This window comes from Scardinius erythrophthalmus, assembly GCF_964197995.2.
Source record: "Scardinius erythrophthalmus genome assembly, chromosome: 25".
NCBI lineage: Eukaryota > Metazoa > Chordata > Actinopteri > Cypriniformes > Leuciscidae > Scardinius > Scardinius erythrophthalmus.
The window spans coordinates 19,591,542-19,611,214 of record NC_138245.1 but is presented as its reverse complement, the minus strand read 5'-3'; the positions used below and the strand labels follow the sequence as shown (position 1 = coordinate 19,611,214).

At 36.9% G+C, this 19,673-nt stretch overlaps 1 protein-coding gene across 1 annotated transcript in view; it reads right to left on the bottom strand.

Moving 5' to 3' along the window:
* The window catches only part of ppfia4 (PTPRF interacting protein alpha 4), a gene marked incomplete at its 5' end in the record, with an annotated part of 96,893 nt that overhangs the window by 23,989 nt on the left and 53,231 nt on the right, over positions 1-19,673 (bottom strand). The window contains 6 exons of the mRNA XM_081358448.1: positions 1,145-1,291; positions 2,313-2,534; positions 7,287-7,370; positions 10,165-10,239; positions 10,636-10,800; positions 12,169-12,270. Of these exons, the coding sequence (XP_081214574.1) occupies positions 1,145-1,291; positions 2,313-2,534; positions 7,287-7,370; positions 10,165-10,239; positions 10,636-10,800; positions 12,169-12,270 (795 nt within the window). The remainder of the gene's footprint in view (positions 1-1,144; positions 1,292-2,312; positions 2,535-7,286; positions 7,371-10,164; positions 10,240-10,635; positions 10,801-12,168; positions 12,271-19,673) is intronic.

The following is a 19,673-nucleotide window of genomic DNA, read 5'->3' as shown; positions in this document are numbered from 1 at the left end:
GCACATAAAAACAAACCACCAGTGTACGTATATACACAACACACACAAAATATAAAGACATGATAAAAGTATCCAAATCAAAATTTGGATTATACACCACCATTCAAAAGTAAGGGGTAAGATTTTAAAAGGTTTTTGAAAGAAGTCTTTTATGCTCAGCAAGGCTGCATTTATTTGATCAAAAATACAGTAAAAACAGTAATATCGTTAAATATTGTTACAATTTAAAATAATTATTTTCTATTTTAATATATTTTAAAATGTAATTTATTCATGTGATGGCAAAGCTGAATTTTCAGCATCATTACTCCAGTCTTCAGTGTCACATAATTCTTCAGAAATCATTCTAATATGCTGATTTGCTGCTCAAGAAACATTTCTAATTTTATCAATGTTGAAAACAGTGATGTTGCTTAATATTACCATAATTCTTTGATAAATAGAAAGTTCCAAAGAACAGCATTTATTTAAAATAGAAACCTTCACTCTTACTGTAGCTTTTGATCCATTTAATGCATCTTTGATTAATAAAAGTATTAAAATCTTACTGACTCCAAACTTTAGAATGGTATTGTACATTAATGTAATGTAATGCAGTATTAAACAGGGCTAGTATTCAACATTTTATTGGGTCTGCCCACTCTCCCCTGGGCCCAACATTTAACGTTGCTGGATGTCCCCACTGACGATAGCCCTGCCATGAGCGCAAAATCACAAACTTATGCTGTCTAAACAAGAGCAGATGTCTTGATTTATCTATCTCTTTTGAGATATTTATACCCACTGCATGCAAAACAAACACTGTCCAAACTGGCACCAACATCAATGCAGTTGGGAATCCTCTTTCTTTCTCCAGATGATGGATCTGATCTGGATATTAAAACAGTCGGGTGGTACCTGCTTCCTCCCAGCATGCCTCTTCTCAGCATGCTGTAGGATTCTGAAGGATTCTAACATGAGTCTGCTGCTTTAGGTCTAATTAAACCCCCTCTGACTAAAACACACCCTTCATACGCACACGCACAGATGGAACATGACTCTCATAACATCTCAACTGAATTATGGGACATCAACCAGCATTGACTTGTGGCGTTCATTTGAAATTAACTTCAAATCAGCCAGGTCTGATTCAAGGTTGACGTACCTGTCGGTAAAGCGAGTCCTTGGTGGCCAATTCGTTCTCTAGCTTGTCATTCAGGTCATGGATTGAGGTGGTTTCTCTCTGGGCGGCCAGATAACGCTTTTCTAATGTTGTGATTCGCTCCTCCATGTCCTCCTTCTGTGCCATCGCCTGTCGAACAGGCACATAGTAAGAGAAAACAAAAACCCTTGGGAAGTTTGAAAACCTTTAATAGACTACTACAACATTTGGGAAAGATTTTTTTAAACCATGAAATGGTGCTTAAAGTCAGCATGAAATAGAAATGTATTTAGTCAGCTTGAACCACGCCCCCAAATCTGCTTCCATTCAATCAACTACCAACAGATAGAACCAAGTCCCCACCTTACATTTTTTCTTTTTTTCGACAATCTGTTTCGCTTGGATGTGTCACAATTTCTGTCGACAGTTCTGATACATTGTGACTTTACTAGAAATATTTACAATCATTATAAAAAGGTATAGTTCACCCAAAAATCTGTCATCATTTACTCACCCTTATTTCATTCCAAACCAATATGACTTTCTTTTTTGGTGGTAAACAGAATCTTCAAGCTACTCTTACGCTACCAGAATCTTGAAGCTACTCTTCTATACAATGAAAGTGAACGGTAATAATATCAAGCTCCAAATATGACAAAAACACCATCAAAGAATCATAAAAGTAATCTATGTGCACTATATTCCATGTCATAGTTTTACGTGAAGAACAGAGGAAAATTTAAGCCATTATACACTGAATAACATCACTTCCGCTGTAGCTTTGAAATCTCATTCAGGTTCCTGTCACATTTGGTTACAAGACACAAGAATATATTATTTAGTTTTTTTGTTGCTGATGTCAAACCTGGAGCAACATGATGTGAATATGCTTTAAATGTATGGAAAAGAACAACATGTTCCACCAAAAAAAGTGATACTGGTTTGCAAAGTAAATGTTTGTTTTTGGGGAGAGCTGTTTTTAAATACCCTAACTTTAGACCTTGTCAAGGAATGAGTCACAATTGCATTTTTTGTAACCTTCTGTCTCTCAGCGAAAATAAAGCAGAGCTGAGAAAATGTCCTTGCTGCCTGATGCTGTATCTTCCCTGAGACAAGCTCTCGTCGGTCTGTCCCCATTCTGTCCCTTTCCTCTCCCCCCAATCATTCTAACCTCGCGTATGTCCCTCTGGTGTTTAGTGCTCAGCTCTTCGCTCTTCAGTAAGTCTTTGCGGGCAGTAGCCAGTTCCGTCTCAAGCTCGGACATGTGATTGGTCAGGCTGCTGATCCGGTCTCTGTTTTGGGCCAGCTCCTTATTGGCCTTATCCAGCAATTCCTGCAGCTCCACACACCTGCTGTTGTCGTCGTGCACATCGATGGAGCCATTGGGAAGCCTCTGTCACAAACACAAAGAAATGTTAGAGATACAATGGAGAGCTAGTTGAGAACTTGTTTAGCGGTCCCCTGATTTCCACTCAGGGTCCTAAATAAGCTACTAAATAAGCTTCAGAGAGGCAAAATATGCTGAGTCAGAGTCTGAAGAACACGGTCAGCAAGTTAAGCAGCTTCATTGCAATTATGGCCTCAGGAGTTCAGAGGTTCTCTCGCATGCATCACATTGTGACCATGCATTTCATCCATCTACTTTAAACAGCTGAGCAAATTAAACCCTCCAGATTTGTCATTTTGCAAGCCCTGAAACTCAGGGATCCGCAGCAGCACATTATTGGGAACAAAAATACGACCTGGGTGAGATGCATATCTTTGCCCTCTAAATGACCAGCTTTCTCAAAACAGAAACGTCCAATTCGGGACTGAAAGAAGAATTCCAATGAGGCATATTTAATGAGGACACTTTTACATGGCTGTCAAAAGTGAGTGGAGTTTGCTTCACTGATATGCTTGGCTCTATATCACTACAGGAAAGCTGAGACAGGGACTTTTAAAGAGCTCTGCCTGAAGTGTTTTTTGCACATATGTGTTTGTGGATGTCAGTAATGCTGATTGGCAGATGATTTTATGTGCTTCTTGGCCTTAAACTGAATTACATGCTGTTAATTAAATAATTCTTCAGAGAGAGCTCCAGATTCAGAAGGGCAGCAGGCAGTCCGGCAGCCAAATAATTTACAGTTTCTTGTCTCTTGCATCTCTATGACATTTAACCCTTATATTTACATTTGCAATAGCTCAATATACTAATTTAATACACTGCCACAAAAACCCCTTCTTTTTTCATTTAAATCATTTAATAGGCCAACTTTCGGAACAGAACAGGCACTTGAACTACAGGCACTTTCGTGTCTTGCGTGTTTCAGTGTATTACCTTTAGCTATAAAACAAAAGATTTTATACTCTGGCATCAACATATTTGAGCTCCTTTTTAAACAGCTTTATGTATTGATTTCATATGCATTGTTTTAACCTGGTCACAAACATAAAATATGAAAATGTCATAAAAATCTATTTTTTATAACTATAATGATAAAATGACAAAAAGTGAATAGATATAGTATTTGTACCATGACCAACAATTTTATCTACTGTATAATAAAGTTTTCTCAGAATAATAATAAGAAAAAATTTTTAAATTATTATATTTATTTGGGACATAAATTGCTATGAAATTAGCCCTTTGTGAATACCGGAGTTTTATTTGTAAAAAACAACAACAATGAAAATGTCATTCTCACCACTGATATATCTATTAAAGAATGCTATTGAACACAATACATAATTAGAAATGTGGTGTAAATGACTGATTTATGATGTGGCTCAATGTGACAAAAAAACTATGGCTTTATTTGAAATTTTGTGGAAACCCTCTCCGTCACTCTACTGGGAGTCCGCTGAGAAACCCACGTCGGCCTCTAACAGTATTTGATGAACCATGAACCCCAGGGACTATCAGCCATATTTCTGCCCTCCAGGGAGGCTTCAGCCAGCTCTCCAGAGAGACACAGTCTGGACCACGTCTGCCGTGTCTGGGAATCCACTTCTGTCTGCTTTCATCCTCTCCATCCAGCTCTAAATGATTCATTCTTTCTAATCGCAAATGCAGATTCAAATGTACAATTCACAGAAACGTCCAATTTTCTGCTAAAATTCAAGAAAGGTATGTTTGGAAAAAGTCTGCAGGCCTCTCATTTTCATTATCTTCCCCTGAAGGTGTAATATTATGAAGCGCAACCTATCAGGTGCGAACTACTCCCAGAGGACACCTACCAGAACATGTTTTGCTTTGTTCTATTAAAATAAAATTATATAAATTATAACCATAACATCAGAGTGATTAGAGCACTTGTATTTTGGAAAAAATATAAAAAATGAAGGCTTCCTCAGTCCACATTTGCTTAGTCTCTGACTACTTAAATACCTGACAGTGATGATCTAAAAAAAGCACAGAGGAGCCAGACCGTGACACCTGGAGGAGCTCCACTGATAAATGGCAAAAGTAGAGAACTTAAAGAGCTTCAGAGACTGGTGATGAGACAGTGAATCACACACTGTGAGGTATCAAACAGTCAGTGTGGAAATATTCTTCCTCATTAGGAGTGGTAACATTTCAGTTACCTTTTCAGAGTCGGAAACCTTTCAGAAAAACGCTGACACAGAACATTGGCAATCAACAAAATTGGAGAAAATGATGTTAAACTAGCTGCTTAAAAAAACCTATGGGCCAGATTCACTAACAGCTTGCACCAGTGCAAACCCTCTTTTGGTGTTAAAAAAACTACTGTCAGTATTTACTAAAGACACGCAGTGAAAAATTAGCGCTGAAAAGGTGTGGATGCAGTTATTGCATATGCATTTGTAGGATTTTCCCTGTCAGACAGCAAAACCTATTGGAGGAGAGTATTTTAAATGAATCATGCAAGGTGATTTACTAAGGTTTGTACTAATCAATTTACTGGTATTTGCACCATTGTTTACCGCCAAAAATCAATTCGCGATGGACAAAATAAAGTCCTGTCCTACATTTTTTTTGTTCGAGAAGCTGTTTCACAGCTGTTTCACAGACTATCGCAATTTACAGTATGTTTCATGCCGACTTCAACTATAAAGTTAATCTATATGTTATTGCACTCCTAAAAGCTAACAAAAATAGTTTATATTTTAGTAAATATACACTTTAGAATGTATTAACTTCTTTAAATTTAATATTTTTATATCTTAAAAATGCCCTGCCATAATCTCCTGTTTTAATAGGAAATGCATCAACATGGACAGAAATCTGTGTTTGTGAAGTCTGTCAGTGTAGGTCGCAATGAAACTGAAGTTGCATCAGCTCTTCCGTATTGTGATTTAAATGCGAGTGTAGGTGATTATCGAAAAATACATTTTCCGATGTGGACGTTGCACCTAAAAAGGGAGGCAGATTGAAAGTCCTGCATTTGTCACCAGAGAAAAGTCTGAAAAAATTACGAGGTCAATTATTTTTCTTACGAAACACATACATGGGTGAATAATTCACAATAAGATCTATAACATGCATTTAGCAAATAGGGTGAATTTTCATTTCATGCTGACTTTAAAGACAGACCTTTATAATGAAACCACAAGCTAATATCTGCTCCCAAACTAATTTCGCGTACTAATGGACAAATCGATACTGGTGCATTGAAAAAAATCTCTTACTATAGAAAATCAATCAACAGCATTTCAAATACATAAATAAAAGATAAGGTGATATTTAAACAATGAACCACGGGATCAAAGTTGAAGAGCAATTTACAATTCTCCTATTGACCAGACTCCAGTTGGCTGGCTGCTACAAGTGAGTCACACTCAGAGACAGGAGACACTTAAGCAGCCTTTGCTGAAGGTTGAAGGGCAAAAGCACTTGGCGCATAATCAATGCGGTTTGTTTCTCAGTAGCGAAGAAAATGCCATCTGTGAGAGAGGTATTAGAGCAGGAGGGATCCCTTTTGGACCAATGCCTCAGATATAAACAGTTACAAAGTTTAATTAATGATAAAACCTATGGGGTCATACCCTATCGTTCAAAAGTCTGGGGTTGGAAAGATGTTTTAATATTTTTGAAAGTCTCTAATGCTCACCAAGTCTACATTTATTTGATAAAGAATACTAGCCTAGAAATCTAGACGCAGCCAGGGCAGTCTAGCAACTCTCCAATGACTTTCGAGCTGCAAAAACCTAAATTGGGTCAGGCCAATCAGATCGTGTATAGAGTAGGCAGGGGCGGGCTTAACATAATGACGACAGAGTTGCGACGGTTACCTGCCACTTGAAAACAAAGAATGGCTGCACTGCTGGCGAACATCTTTCGAATCGGCTTTGTCCGCGACTCTGGAGGACTTGGAGTTAAGCTTTTCTTTGAGAAAAGAACAAAGAACGGCACTTAAGTTATTCTTAAAGAAAGGAAGATGTGTTCGTAGTTTTGCCATCTGGCTGGCAAAAGTTGAATCTATCAACTAGCTCCGCTGTTGGGAAAACGCTCTGGTTGGTTGAAGCGCTGTCCTATTGCGTGCAGAGGGAATTTGAAAGACAGCCGTTTATCCCGCCCCTCGGATTGAGCCGTGTCTATGGTGAGTTGCCAGACCCAACATCTTGATGTAGGTCTGGCTTGCCAGGCTAAAAGAATACAGTAAAAACAGTAAATTGTGAAATAGTTTTGCAATTTAAAATAACTGTTTTGATTATAACTATTTTAATATATTATAAAAAGTAATTTATTCCTGTGATGGCAAAGCTGAATTTTCAGCATCATTTCTCTAGTCTTCAGTGTCACATGATCCTTTAGAAATCATTCTAATATACGTATTTGGTGCTCAAGAAACGTTTCTTATTATTATAAATATTGAAACAGTTGTGCTGACCCCAAACTTTTGAAAGTTAGTGTATTTTTGTATGAAACTTGCACTGTTTTCTAAGGGATTCAAGGAGGTCAGAATTTACAGAATGAGGTAAAGCATGTTCACAGCAAGTTTCACTAATGTAGCTTCATTTTTTTTTTTTTTTATGTTTCCCCGTGATTTGAACCCCTTAAATAAAATCTAAATTCTAAATGATTATTAAAAGTTTGTAGAAACGTACTTTAGAATGCTTTAGCACAAGTGACTATTTTAAGCACTGACTAAATAAAAATATTTAAATTTATGCTAATCCAACTTTAAGCAAACACACATACCTTCCAAGTAGGTTTCGAGCTGTCCATCCTGTCCACAGCATCCCCATCTGCTCGTCCGTCCTTTCTCTGTCTCAACATGATCACCTAAACAAAAACGCAGCAAAAAAGTCACTCTTTCAAAGTGTTAAACAAATAACATTCATGTTAAATACATTAAATGTGGCATACCACATAATTACTGTTCACAAAGCACAGCACAGGCAATGATGCACTTTTTCCCAATTGCACATTATGAAGATGTACATTTTCAGTGATAGTGGGATTTAATAGTGTTCCTTTTAATAGCATTTGAGCGCTGTTCCTGTCTTCTTAAGGCAGGCTAGGAGTCTTGCGGGAGATAAGATTATACGAACTACCCATTTTGAGGAATTAACTTATCATTGTGCTTAAAAGCAGCATGTTATTAAGGTATTAATGAAATACTGGTAGGCCATTTGCATTTGAATCCTGCCATATCAGGACCAGTGAATGTGAAAATTGGAGGAAGACAATTAAAATATGTACACATTCATTTGCATGCCAGTATTTGGATGAAGGGATCTGATTTACATATTCGCAAAGCTCTCTTTATTACAGCTCGTTTGTATTAGAGTATTAGAGCAGGCTGGCGAGACAAAGTGAGCGATACCGCTTCGTTATAATACCTCAAAACCAACTACTTTCAACACAGTTACAAAATAGACTGAAGAAAAGGCAGAATTACAGACTCTCTTTCTCCAGCAGTAGGACAATAAAATCAGGTTTGGGAGAGTGAAATGAAAGAAATTTTGTGTTCTTAGATTTTTATGACACAGTGATCATTAATGGTGAGTAACTAAGTAATGGTAGCACTAGCAATATCTCGTGATGTTGTTCAGTGGTTTTCAAAGTAGTGTAGCTTTTTCCAAAGAGTAACATGACCAAATGCTTCATCGCTGTTTTAATCTCTGAGCTGAGGGGAAAAATCAAACATGCAGCAAAAGTGCAATAAAAGGTAAAACTATCTTGCAGAACAAACCAGCGAGTTTATGATTATGATTCAAAATAAAAATAACAGTTTGCAATATCAAGCAGCATAACAAACAGTTTTTGTACAGATAAAATAAACCAAAGCAGAAGCCTTAAATGCTCAAATTAAAAATGCTCTTATGTAAAAATAAGGTGGGTAGCTTGGCTGTAGTTTAACTACTTCAAATTATGATTAGCTTGTAGCTTGGGAATTTCAGAGTAGATACCCCAACACTAGTGATGACCACTTCCCTTGTTCCCTTTGCAGCATTAGGTCCTGTTTGTCAGCATAAAATCTTCCCGTTGGTCTAAATGCAGCATCATGACACCCAGAGGCCACTTCTCATGCCGCCTCTGCAGTGCGGGCTGCAGCCAAAGACTCCTCTTACTCAGCGGATGATGAAAAAATAGCTTTTTTGTCAGTGTTCACACATGCTGACTGACCTGTACTAGACAGTTATGAATGATGTGAAGATGTATTCAATGGGGCAGTGTAAAAACTGGGATATTGAGGCAAAGGACATGTATTAAAACGTAGGCCTATTTAAACAAAGGACATTTATTTGACATTTCTTATGTATTTTTCTAGGGATACCCCCTAATAGTCAACTAAACTTTAGTCGGTAAGTAAAAAAAAAAAAAAACTTGTGGCACACTCCGTGAGGGACAGATCGTTAACGATGGTTCTTTGTGGTAATTACAGTATGTATGTCAGGAGATCCAAATGTTCGCCTATCATCCATTGACCTCAAATATGGCTTATCATTTGAAACATGCAAGTAGCAACTTTACATGGCCGCTCACTCTAACGTTAACCTAGATATATATGAGCTATTATTAGGAACATATCAAAGTGTTTGTGTAGAGTGTGGATGCTAAAGTATTTGCACGCTTACTGCATGACACGGAGGCGCCGGCGCGATCAGAAACAACTTAAAATACTCCATAAAATAACAAGAAAACTTGTAAAATAAAGGCACAAAAAACGCACCATAATGAGCGTTTAATATATACTGTATATAAATCCATCCTACTTAAGCTTTAAAATTAAACAATAATGAGATAGTTCACGCAAAATGTTCCAAACCCACAAGCCTTTAGTTCATTGAACATAAATTAAGATATTACTAATATTCTCTCATCATTTTTGTCCATCTACTGAAAGTCTATGAAATCAAAATTTTTGATGACAGAATTTTAATTTCTGTTGAACTAGATTTTATAAAGGTGACACTAGAAAGTGTTGTTGATGTTTGCATAGTTTGCACAAAGTCTCTAAAGCAGCTGCAGTGAATTGCTGAAGGCAGTTACTGCAAATAGCATCTAAAATATATTCTCAATGTAAATGAAGAGAAACTACTGCTGAAACTAGATGATAGTTTAGTAGAAAAAAAAGTAGTTACTGAAATATTAAAATGTAAGTTACAAATAATGAGTATAATTGGTTTGTAAAAAAGTATATTTTGTTTTATTAGCAAATTCACAAATCATCAATTAATGAACAACATGCATTAACAAAGATAAAAAAAAAAAGTGTGATGTTCCAAAGAAACCAATTAGGCCCCATGAATTATGGTAAGCAAAAACCACATTCAATTATTCGTATATGCTACAAAAACAGAATTCATTGAAAATTAAGTGCAGAGAGTAATTGTGTTGTCAAAGCTTTTTCTTCTCAGTGTAAATTTATGCTATGCCAAGTGCATTCACCATGCTTGAACTCTCAGTGGCATATGAGTTATAGAAACAACAGCGTGCATTTCCTGCATGGGTTGACAGCAGGGGGCAGGTGCTCATTGGACAGAAGTTAATGAGATGAGATCAGCAAATCTATACAAGTGTTCATGCATACCGGTATACCTAAACACACACATGCACAAAACAACCGTACCTCCTGACTGGCGGCTGCCAGCTGTCCTTCTAATGTAGTTACCCTTTCAAGAGCCACCCGTAACCTTTCACGCACCTGTGCAAATGAAAAACAAAAGAGACAAATTTACACTTGCCAACAAAGCCCTGTCAGCACCTACTGTATTCCGCTTGAACTACCACAAATATTACATGCTCATACAGACGTAATTTAAAAGCATTAAGGGGGACCTTTTATGCCCTTTTACAAAGTCTTGATTTTGTTTTCGGGGTCTACTAGAATAGGTTTTTATGCTTGAATGTTAAAAAAAAAAAAAAATCCCCCACATTTTCCTCTTCCCAGACTGTCAGTAACACTCTATTTAGTTCCTGTCTCTAAGGCCTCGTTCAGACTGTCAGTCCAAATCCGATTTTTATGCAAATCCGATTGGAATCTGATCAAGAAAGTTGAAAATTTAATGTTATAAGACAACATGAATTTAAAAAGTCTCACTTTTTCGTCCAGGGCCTTATGATGCTCGAAGAGGGATTTCAAAGCCTTGAGCACCTCCACCTCACTGGACACCCCGGACGGCGGAGGAGCCTGCCTCTTCACCACAGTCATCCTCAGCGAACGCTCGTGACGAGACACCAGACACTCCAGGTGCTCCAAAAGAAGCTATACAACAACATAAAGATCCATCGCTAGCACATCCATCGACAAGTCCTGTATCACATAACTTCGGCTGAGCTTGTTCTTTACATGGTTACACTTACAGGAAGAAAATTTCTCTTCACACACTGCTACTCATTAGCTTTGTATAGTAATATGTAACAGCACAATACATTATTAAAATCACACAAGAGTGAAAACAAAGTAAATTTTGGGTGCTTTGAATTGGAAAAGCATGTCGTAAGTGAATTTAGCTGGCACTGCGACATTAATGGTCTGAGTTCATCTGGGGTGCTTATACCATACAAGTCAAAAACCTTGCAAACTGCCCTGAAGCGAATCAAGTGTTGCCTAGAAGGCTGACAGAGTCTACAAGCAAATGGGCATCTTTTCCATTGTTCATGACAATATAGCAGCACATATCTGGCAATGGAGATATGCACACTTCCATTTGTCACCCGCATCATTTCAGCAGTATGAACATCCTCTCCATTCACACAATCTAGCAGCATTGGTCTTGCTAGAAACATAAAGACCGCTGATTCTGCACGATGTATGGCAAGTATTTTAATTAAGTGAAGCATTTACATAAACATGGAACATTTACAAACCCACTGATTACATTTCAGGACAACTAGTTGACAATTAAAAATGAGTGATTTTACCATTCAACAGTTTAAGCTCAGTATGTTTTTTTTTTAAGTCTCTTATGCTCACCAGGGCTGCATTTATTTGTTCAAAATAGGGTAAAAACAGATATACTCTGAAATAGTATAAGAATTTACAATATATCCATTTTAATATATTTTACAATGTAATTTGTTCCGGTGATGGCAAAGCTGAATTTTCAGCATCATTATTCCAGTCTTTAGTGTCACATGATTCAAAAGAAATCTTTCTAATATGCTGATTTGGTGCTCAAGAAACATTTCTTATTATTATCAGTTTAAAACTGTTATGCTGCATATTTATTGTGGAAATTCATAATACAGTTTTTTCAGGATTATTTGAAGTTTTAAAAGAACAGCATTTATTTGAAATATAAATCTTTTGTAACATTTTTTAATGTCTTTACTGCCACTTTTGATTATTTAATGCATCCTTGTTGAATAAAAGTAAAAAAAAAAAAAAAAAAAAAAACTGGGACAAAACACAGGCCTGTACTGTCCCGAATATATTGGGATGTCTGGTCACCTTAATGCGCACACACACACACACACACACACACACACACACACACACACACACACACACACACACACACACACACACACTCACACACACACACACACACACACACACACACACACACACACACACACACACACACACACACACACACACACACACACACACACACACACACACACTTACCCTGGTATTATTCCTCTCTGCTTTAAGCTCTGATATCTCCTCCTCTTTTTCTAGAAGCTGCTCTCGACACAAATTCAGCTCCTTAGTCAGGGTAGCAAACTCCTGTCAGGAGAGAGAGAAAGGAGGGAAATTAATTATTTCATTCAATATAAATAATTCACACCAATATGCTACTGTTACACCAAACTAATAGACAACGCTGTGGTTTGACATTTCTTATTTTTTTCCATAACTATTCTTCCAGGGCTATACATATCTACCCAGGAAATGATAATAACCAATTGTCACAAATAGTTCAAATAGTCAGATTTCATCCTGTATGTTATTTACTGATCTATCTTTACAGTCTCCTCATGAGGCAATGAGAATGAATGCTCATAGCCCATAGAGCTCAAGAGTTAGTGAAGCTTCAAGTCCCACTTGAATTCCCACAATTACTGGCCTTTTATTGACCAGGGCCACACATTTTGAACACAGGACCACACAGATGAACATCACTTATTTTTTGTGGTGTGAGTTGGACATTCAGCCAGCACAAATGCCAAAACACCAGTCACATTTTAAGGAACAAGAAAAGATCAGTTTGTTACTTTTAGAGATGTTTTCTAAGTTTTTAGATATATATTTTTTATATACTTTATTTTATTTTATAAATTTTTTATAAATTTCTTTGTTTATTTTATCTTTTTATTTTATCCTCTTTAATTCCATTTATTAATATTAATCAAAGTTGGTGATGTACCAAAAATATCCTTGTAAAAACTGTGTTTTTTTAGGTGAACTTGCGGTTATTTTTGCAACAAATAAACAAATGTAATGTTCACTTGCAATATGAACATTATAATTGTAAAGGGTTTAGTTTTTGCAACTATACTTCAATATACAGTATGTAAATGACCGCTGCTCTATTCTTACTGGCATACAGTAACTGGATCTGCTGTCAGTTTATCATGAGGGTTGTGAGTACTAAATAGCTATGTGTAAATGTGGGCTCATGGTTATGACATAACCATTTCTGCATACTGCAGTCATATTTACCGTTGCCCTGCAAAATTCCGTGGACGAAATCCAGTCACTTCAATTGGAATCTGTGTGATTGAATATTTTTGCGTGAGGGCAAAAAATTTCCCCACACAGTTATTGGAATAGGTTCAAGATTTTCACACCAATTTGCTGTGAATGCACTTTCATCGTTGGCCTACGTAGTACATCAAATTATTTTATTTCAAAAGGGCAAGAGAAATATTGTGTTTCATGATTAGTTAATATAACAGAACGTCCATTAAACAAAAACAAAACCTTGTATCTCAAGGATGAGATGGATCTATAACAGGACATCAGACACATTATGCATTACATTTCACTAACATTTACACTGTGCATTTCTCATGAAGGCAGCGACATTCTGATTTGGGCTCTGCCTCTCAGTCCCGCCGGCATCAGGGCTGCAGTCTTGCATGGCTCAATTGCTCTGTTCTGCGAAGTGCCCTGGCCGGGCCTCTGGCACTAGGCCCAGTTAACCCAGCTGTTACTCGTGGTCTTTTGGGAAACGTTCAGGGCACTGTTGAAGCATGTCAATACCCCCTCCTGTTTCGGCATGCATGCATTCATACGCTCTTTAATTCAAGCGCACAAAATACTAGGGGGCTGAAAGAAACGGTCACATGGATTTTCCACAGATGGTGAAATGGACAGGAGAAACTGTCATCCTTGCTGAGCGGCAACAGGGGTATATGAAATTATTTTGCTGTGGCGGAGCAATAACAATCCTAGCGTGTGTGCGGAAGGGTTTTAATTGTATGTCTTAAAATAATATCAAATCAAAATAAATCACAAAATTGCACCACCCAGGATCATGTGATCAAAAATGCTTTCTTAAAGGATAGTTCACCCAAAAATGAAAATTCTGACATTGTTTACATATATACTGCTTTTCTGGGTACTCAAATCGCTTTACATAAAGCCTAAGGGGGGAATCTCCTCATTCATCACCAATGAGCAGCATCCACCTGGATGATGTGACGGCAGCCATATTGCGCCAGAACGCCCACCACACACCAGCTTACTGGTGGAGAGGACCTACTGTATGTCTATGTCTTTCTTTCTTCTGTGGAACATGAAAGAAGATATTTTGAGGATTGTTTTTTGCACATTCACTAAAAGCCAATGGTGGTGTCAATTTGGACATTGACTTTCAATATGTGGGCGAAAACGGTTGAAACATTTATTAAAATACCTTCTATGGTGTTCCACAGAATAAAGAAAGTAATGAACGACATGAGGGTGAGTAAATGAAGACAAGACTTTCATTTTTTGGATGAACTATCACTTTAATTGACCGTCACATGTTCCATATGGAAGTTTCTCTTCTGGGAGCCGTCTTAATGTCTTTCCTGCTAAAGTAGAGTTGACCACACTGACAATCGCTGCATTCAAATATGCATACTTCCATATAATATAGTAGGTGAAACACAGTATGTGAGCTGATCTGTCTGATTTCATAGTATTTATAAAACAGTAGACGAAAAGTACCGAGATGACCTACTTCTTCCGGCGAAATTCTGAAGTGCGCATTAAATATACACTTGACTATCCCATGAGGCCAGAGGAGAGGATTTGTGAATGGACAAACTGCAAGTAAAGCGACGCAACTGCCGCCGTATGTCACGTGACAATGACAACATAGTGAATGTAGTACGTCCGAATTTCATTCATACTACACACATTCATACTATATACAACATACTATTTTAACGGTCGCAAAGTAAGTTTCAAACCAAATGTAGTACCTACAGTATAGTAAGCGATTTCAGAAGCAGCAAATGAGTTTAACACACAGTATTCAGGCTATTGGGTCAGCTATGATTGCCATGCTTAATGAATACTTTCAAGGCCACACATTGTGTTGGTGCGCTGTTTTTCTGCTTTTTGAATAATGCTGCCTGACTGAAATATAGGGGCAGAAAGGACTGGGAGGGGGAAGAGAAAAAGGAAAATGGGTCAGTGCGTTCATTTGATTTTTTTTCACAGGAGTGAAGGAATAGGCAGGAAGCACGTTCAAATCCACAAACAGATGTTGGATCTTCCCGCCTCTTTCAATCACTGCAACAGCCTCTGAAAAAAAATCGAGCATTTCTCTGATATAGCAGGGCATGAGTGAAAAAAGAAGAAACTAAAAAACACATTGTATAAAATAAAGCAATTCTATTCCAATAGGTCACGGATCCTCGATAAATGCTTGAGAGTAAACAAAAAAGGAATTGAAACCAAGCATTTGGGGTTTGTCATCAGAGATCGCTGTTTCAGTGCTCAATTCAAAGGTAAATTGCATCTCCCAAACTATAGAAGTAACACAAGAGGATTTTCTGTGCTGAGGTTTTGCATTTGAAACCCTGGATTATTTTTGTATTGTGACTTGTGAGCGTGAAAAGCTGAAATCCCCCCAGTTAGTAGTCGACTTACTTTCTCATCTAGAGCTTGTGGTTCTGCTTAAAAGTGGTTGCTTTAAAACTTTTCAGCTCTTGAAGTTAACCCAACAACTATTAATGCAATAAATGAGTCTTTACAAAAATAATATTTCAAACTTTTACAGATTTAGCAATTGATATAGGGTACTTTCAAATGTGGTAACAACACGTTAGATATTATGTCTGGTTATAAACACTCGTATCCGATTCTCCAATTAATCCAGAAACTTTCACACTGTGTAAATGAGTGATGCCATAATATAAAAAATGGTCAATATTAAAAATCTGCATTTTCTCTCAAAAAATGTTATCATTTGTTTTACCTGCAATGATTGAATTTAAAAGTATATATATATAGGAAATTATAAGGCTGACATAATTACCATTTTCCTAGAAAGAAAGAAAGAAATGGCACCACAGGAAAGAAACACTGCTGTTACAGGTCATTTTATGGACCTTTATCGTGTAAAAACAGTACATATAGTTGTGTGTTTTCATGAGAAGATAACATATGAGGTGTGAGTGCTTTTTTTTAACCATCTTTTTGTCTCATGTGAACACTTCTAATGCCTATTAGCTCTTAAAGTACTAGATACAAACTTAACAACCTATATGTTTCTGTTATTTTTGATGGCTATAAACCACCATCCTTATATGGCAAAAATCAAGACAATGTTTTGCATGGCATCTAAACTCACTAAGGGGTTTCTAAAATGCCAAATATTACTGTACCAATAAAAGAGAGAAAAATCCACAACATGTCGGCCAGCATTGTGACCTTGTAAGACGGTTGTCGGCAGGTGAGCAGTGTTGAGCTCAGACAGCTCCAGGGATTTCTCTATGTTTGGTTGGTAAAAGCCTTGGGATTAAGGAAAGGAAGGAATGTTGCCAAATACAGCAGCGTTTTTGAGCACAGGATTAAGTCATTCTGCAGCCCGCATTACTACAAGCACCAATAGACAACACTCACACACACATTATAGAGGCTATTCAATATGCAACAAATGGTTTCCATAGTATACAACAGATTTAACAGTATTGTTGATTTAATACTCAGGATATCTTTAATACTTCTTGAGTTACAGGCTTGAAAACTTGAGGGAAAAAACATGCTTTTTGCCATTTGTGAACTGTCACTGTTGGCATATAATGCAGCAAAGCTTGCTAAAGTCAGTCAACAGAAAATTGTCATTTTGACCTGCCTATACAAAATAGTGGATTACTCAGTAAATATACATCTGTGACAATTTTTTTTGGCTTTCATCACTTTTTATGTTTGTATTTGTACAGAAAAAAATATTAACAAAATCAAAGATTTTAACCGGGGACCTCTGGTTGAGATGACACGGAATGACCCTAAAGGCTTGAAACACAAAATATAATAACGACATTAAAAACGAAGTACTTAAGTTTTTCATAAATGCTCCACAGACGCTCATTCAGAAATGCCAAAAACAGCTTTAAACTTTTTCCCCACCTCTACCAGACAAGCTTACAGTAAGCCGATTTCTCTTGGTCTACCCAAATCCATAACAATGTTCAATGTCTTACACATGAAATGGGTTCTGAATAAAGAAACATGTTGAAAATCCAGTATTGAAGAAAGGCCACACGACTAAGAGCAAACATCTGGTCTTTAGCCGCTCTGTTGTGGACTGAGACCGCTCAGTCAAGCCTTTCTGCTCAATGACTGCTTTTACATGGTCAACAAAAAGATAATCACTAGCAAAAATCAGCTCATTATAAATAAAACAAATTTTTTACAGGGAAATGATTTAACCAAAAATGCATGTCAGATATGTGCATATTTAATAACCAGACATAATGCTGATAAATAAACTAAATCAGGGTAATGGGCAACAAACATGTACATCATTAGTGACCTTTCTCCAATTAAAGAATATGATGATGGTTTAACCCTAACCAGTGATTGATGCAAATGTAAATGCGTGTAAATGCACTCAATAGATATAATATATATAAAGTATATATATATATATATATATAAATATATATATAAAGAATATTAAATGTCAAACTGGACTTGTGATTTAAGACCATCACAACCCACATCACATATTTATATTACACTAAATAAATGTTAGTAGGGTTGGGCGATATGGCCCATTAAAGGCCCAAAAAATTATACAATAAAATTGATACCCTTTAATTATCAAGTTAAATGTCAAATCCTTATTTCTTTCAAGTTTAAATGCAGATTTTTGCTCTTGAGTGAAAACCAGACAGTTAATGGTGGTTTTATTGTCAGAACATGACAAACACTTGCCAAACTGGTAAACATTCCACAAATTAATATTACATGTTACGTCTTAGAAATCTTAGAAACTGTATCATTGTGGCTCAATGTTTCTCCTGTTTTCCGTATGAGTGTTGGTGATAATGTCAACGCTGTTTCATCTGACTTTTAACCAGTTTACATCACGAGGCATTTGATTTGTTGTTTGTATAGGACAACTGCAAACTGGAACACTATTTTTCACTGGATCTCACAGCGCTGTTTAGTGGCTGCATGTTCAAGATGTGTTTTTAGCTGAGTTGATAAATGTTCCATGTGACACACGGAAACTTCTAGCAAATAAGATGTGACAACATAGAAATCATATTGATTTCTTTTTATTAAAAAAATAATCTAACATCTAACAGTTTTCTAATTGAATAAGTGAATACGTCTGGAGATAGGATGGAAGAAATCTAGGAAAGAACGCTATTAGCTTTAATTAATCACCTCAAGCTATCTGTGAGATGGCTCTTTGGCACAATGTACAGACAGTCAGCTCATACTAGTTATCTATTCCATCTTCATTTTGCTTAGTGGGCATCTGCTTTCATTAGCTTCTTTACATGTTGGAAAGCATGTGAAATATGATCAATCTTACTGTAATAGCACAGAAACCACATGGTCTATCTTTTCAATGTAGACCTTGTTAGCAAAGTGTACTTGAATAGGACGATACAGCTAAAAAAGGCTTTTTTAGACAAGTGAACCACTGAAAAAGAATCAATTCACTAAACTGATTCATTGAAATTAATTAAATTTATGAATTAAAACACTATTTTGCTAAAACACCAAAGGCACTATTGAAACATCACCATACATGCAAGTTGCAATACAAGAAACAATCATGAATTTACTGAATCATCAATAACATTGAAGTCATTGGAAGATTACATTTTGCTTACTGTTATTAAAATTGTGACTATATTTTGCGAATAAACATTGCTTTATACAGTACATCTATACACCATGACGGTCCATCAGTGGGCATGTCAGAGTACAAAAAGCAGACTGAATCTCTTGGCTTGGTGTTGATGGGTTATTAAGGACTGATATTGGTTTATTTCATACCACAGCTGCTCTTTTTTGGCTCATCTTTCCCTTGGCCCAATGCAAAGAGGGAATTGTTGGAAAGTATGCAGAACCTGGTGCTTAATTAGCTGCTAATGGATTGGTTCCTCTAAAACACGGCATCTCCTGTGGGATCAGGACAGATTAGGGCCATGCGCTCCAGGGCTGGAATCAGTTGGGCAGAGTGCAGAGACAGGCATGTGAGGTTTGGACAGCAGTGGCCTAAACGCTGACAGGATGCCTGTGGGCACTGGAACAGGCGTAGCAGAGGCGAGGGGCTAGACTTTTAAGTTGGCATTTAAAGAGTCCCAAAACATTCTGATTGATCAAGGCACTCAGAAACCAACATCCTGCAGATTCACCACTCCCTTTATCAGTCATTTCACAAAGAGATTGTATTCTCAGACTTTATAAAAATCAAACTAAACTGTAAAAATGAACAGTTTCTATCAATTTGCTCACTCTCTGGCATGATACATGGAAGTAAACTTATGCCGGCTCAGTTATGACAGCGCAAATATGAAATGTGAATAATGAGAACAGAACAGTGAGAGTAAAGGCAAAGCAGTTAACGCTGTTTTATCAATCAACTGCTAGCAGCACAGATGGGTTCACTGACAAACTAATGTGAAAATTATACCAATCACTCATCAATGCAGTAGTTAAATTAA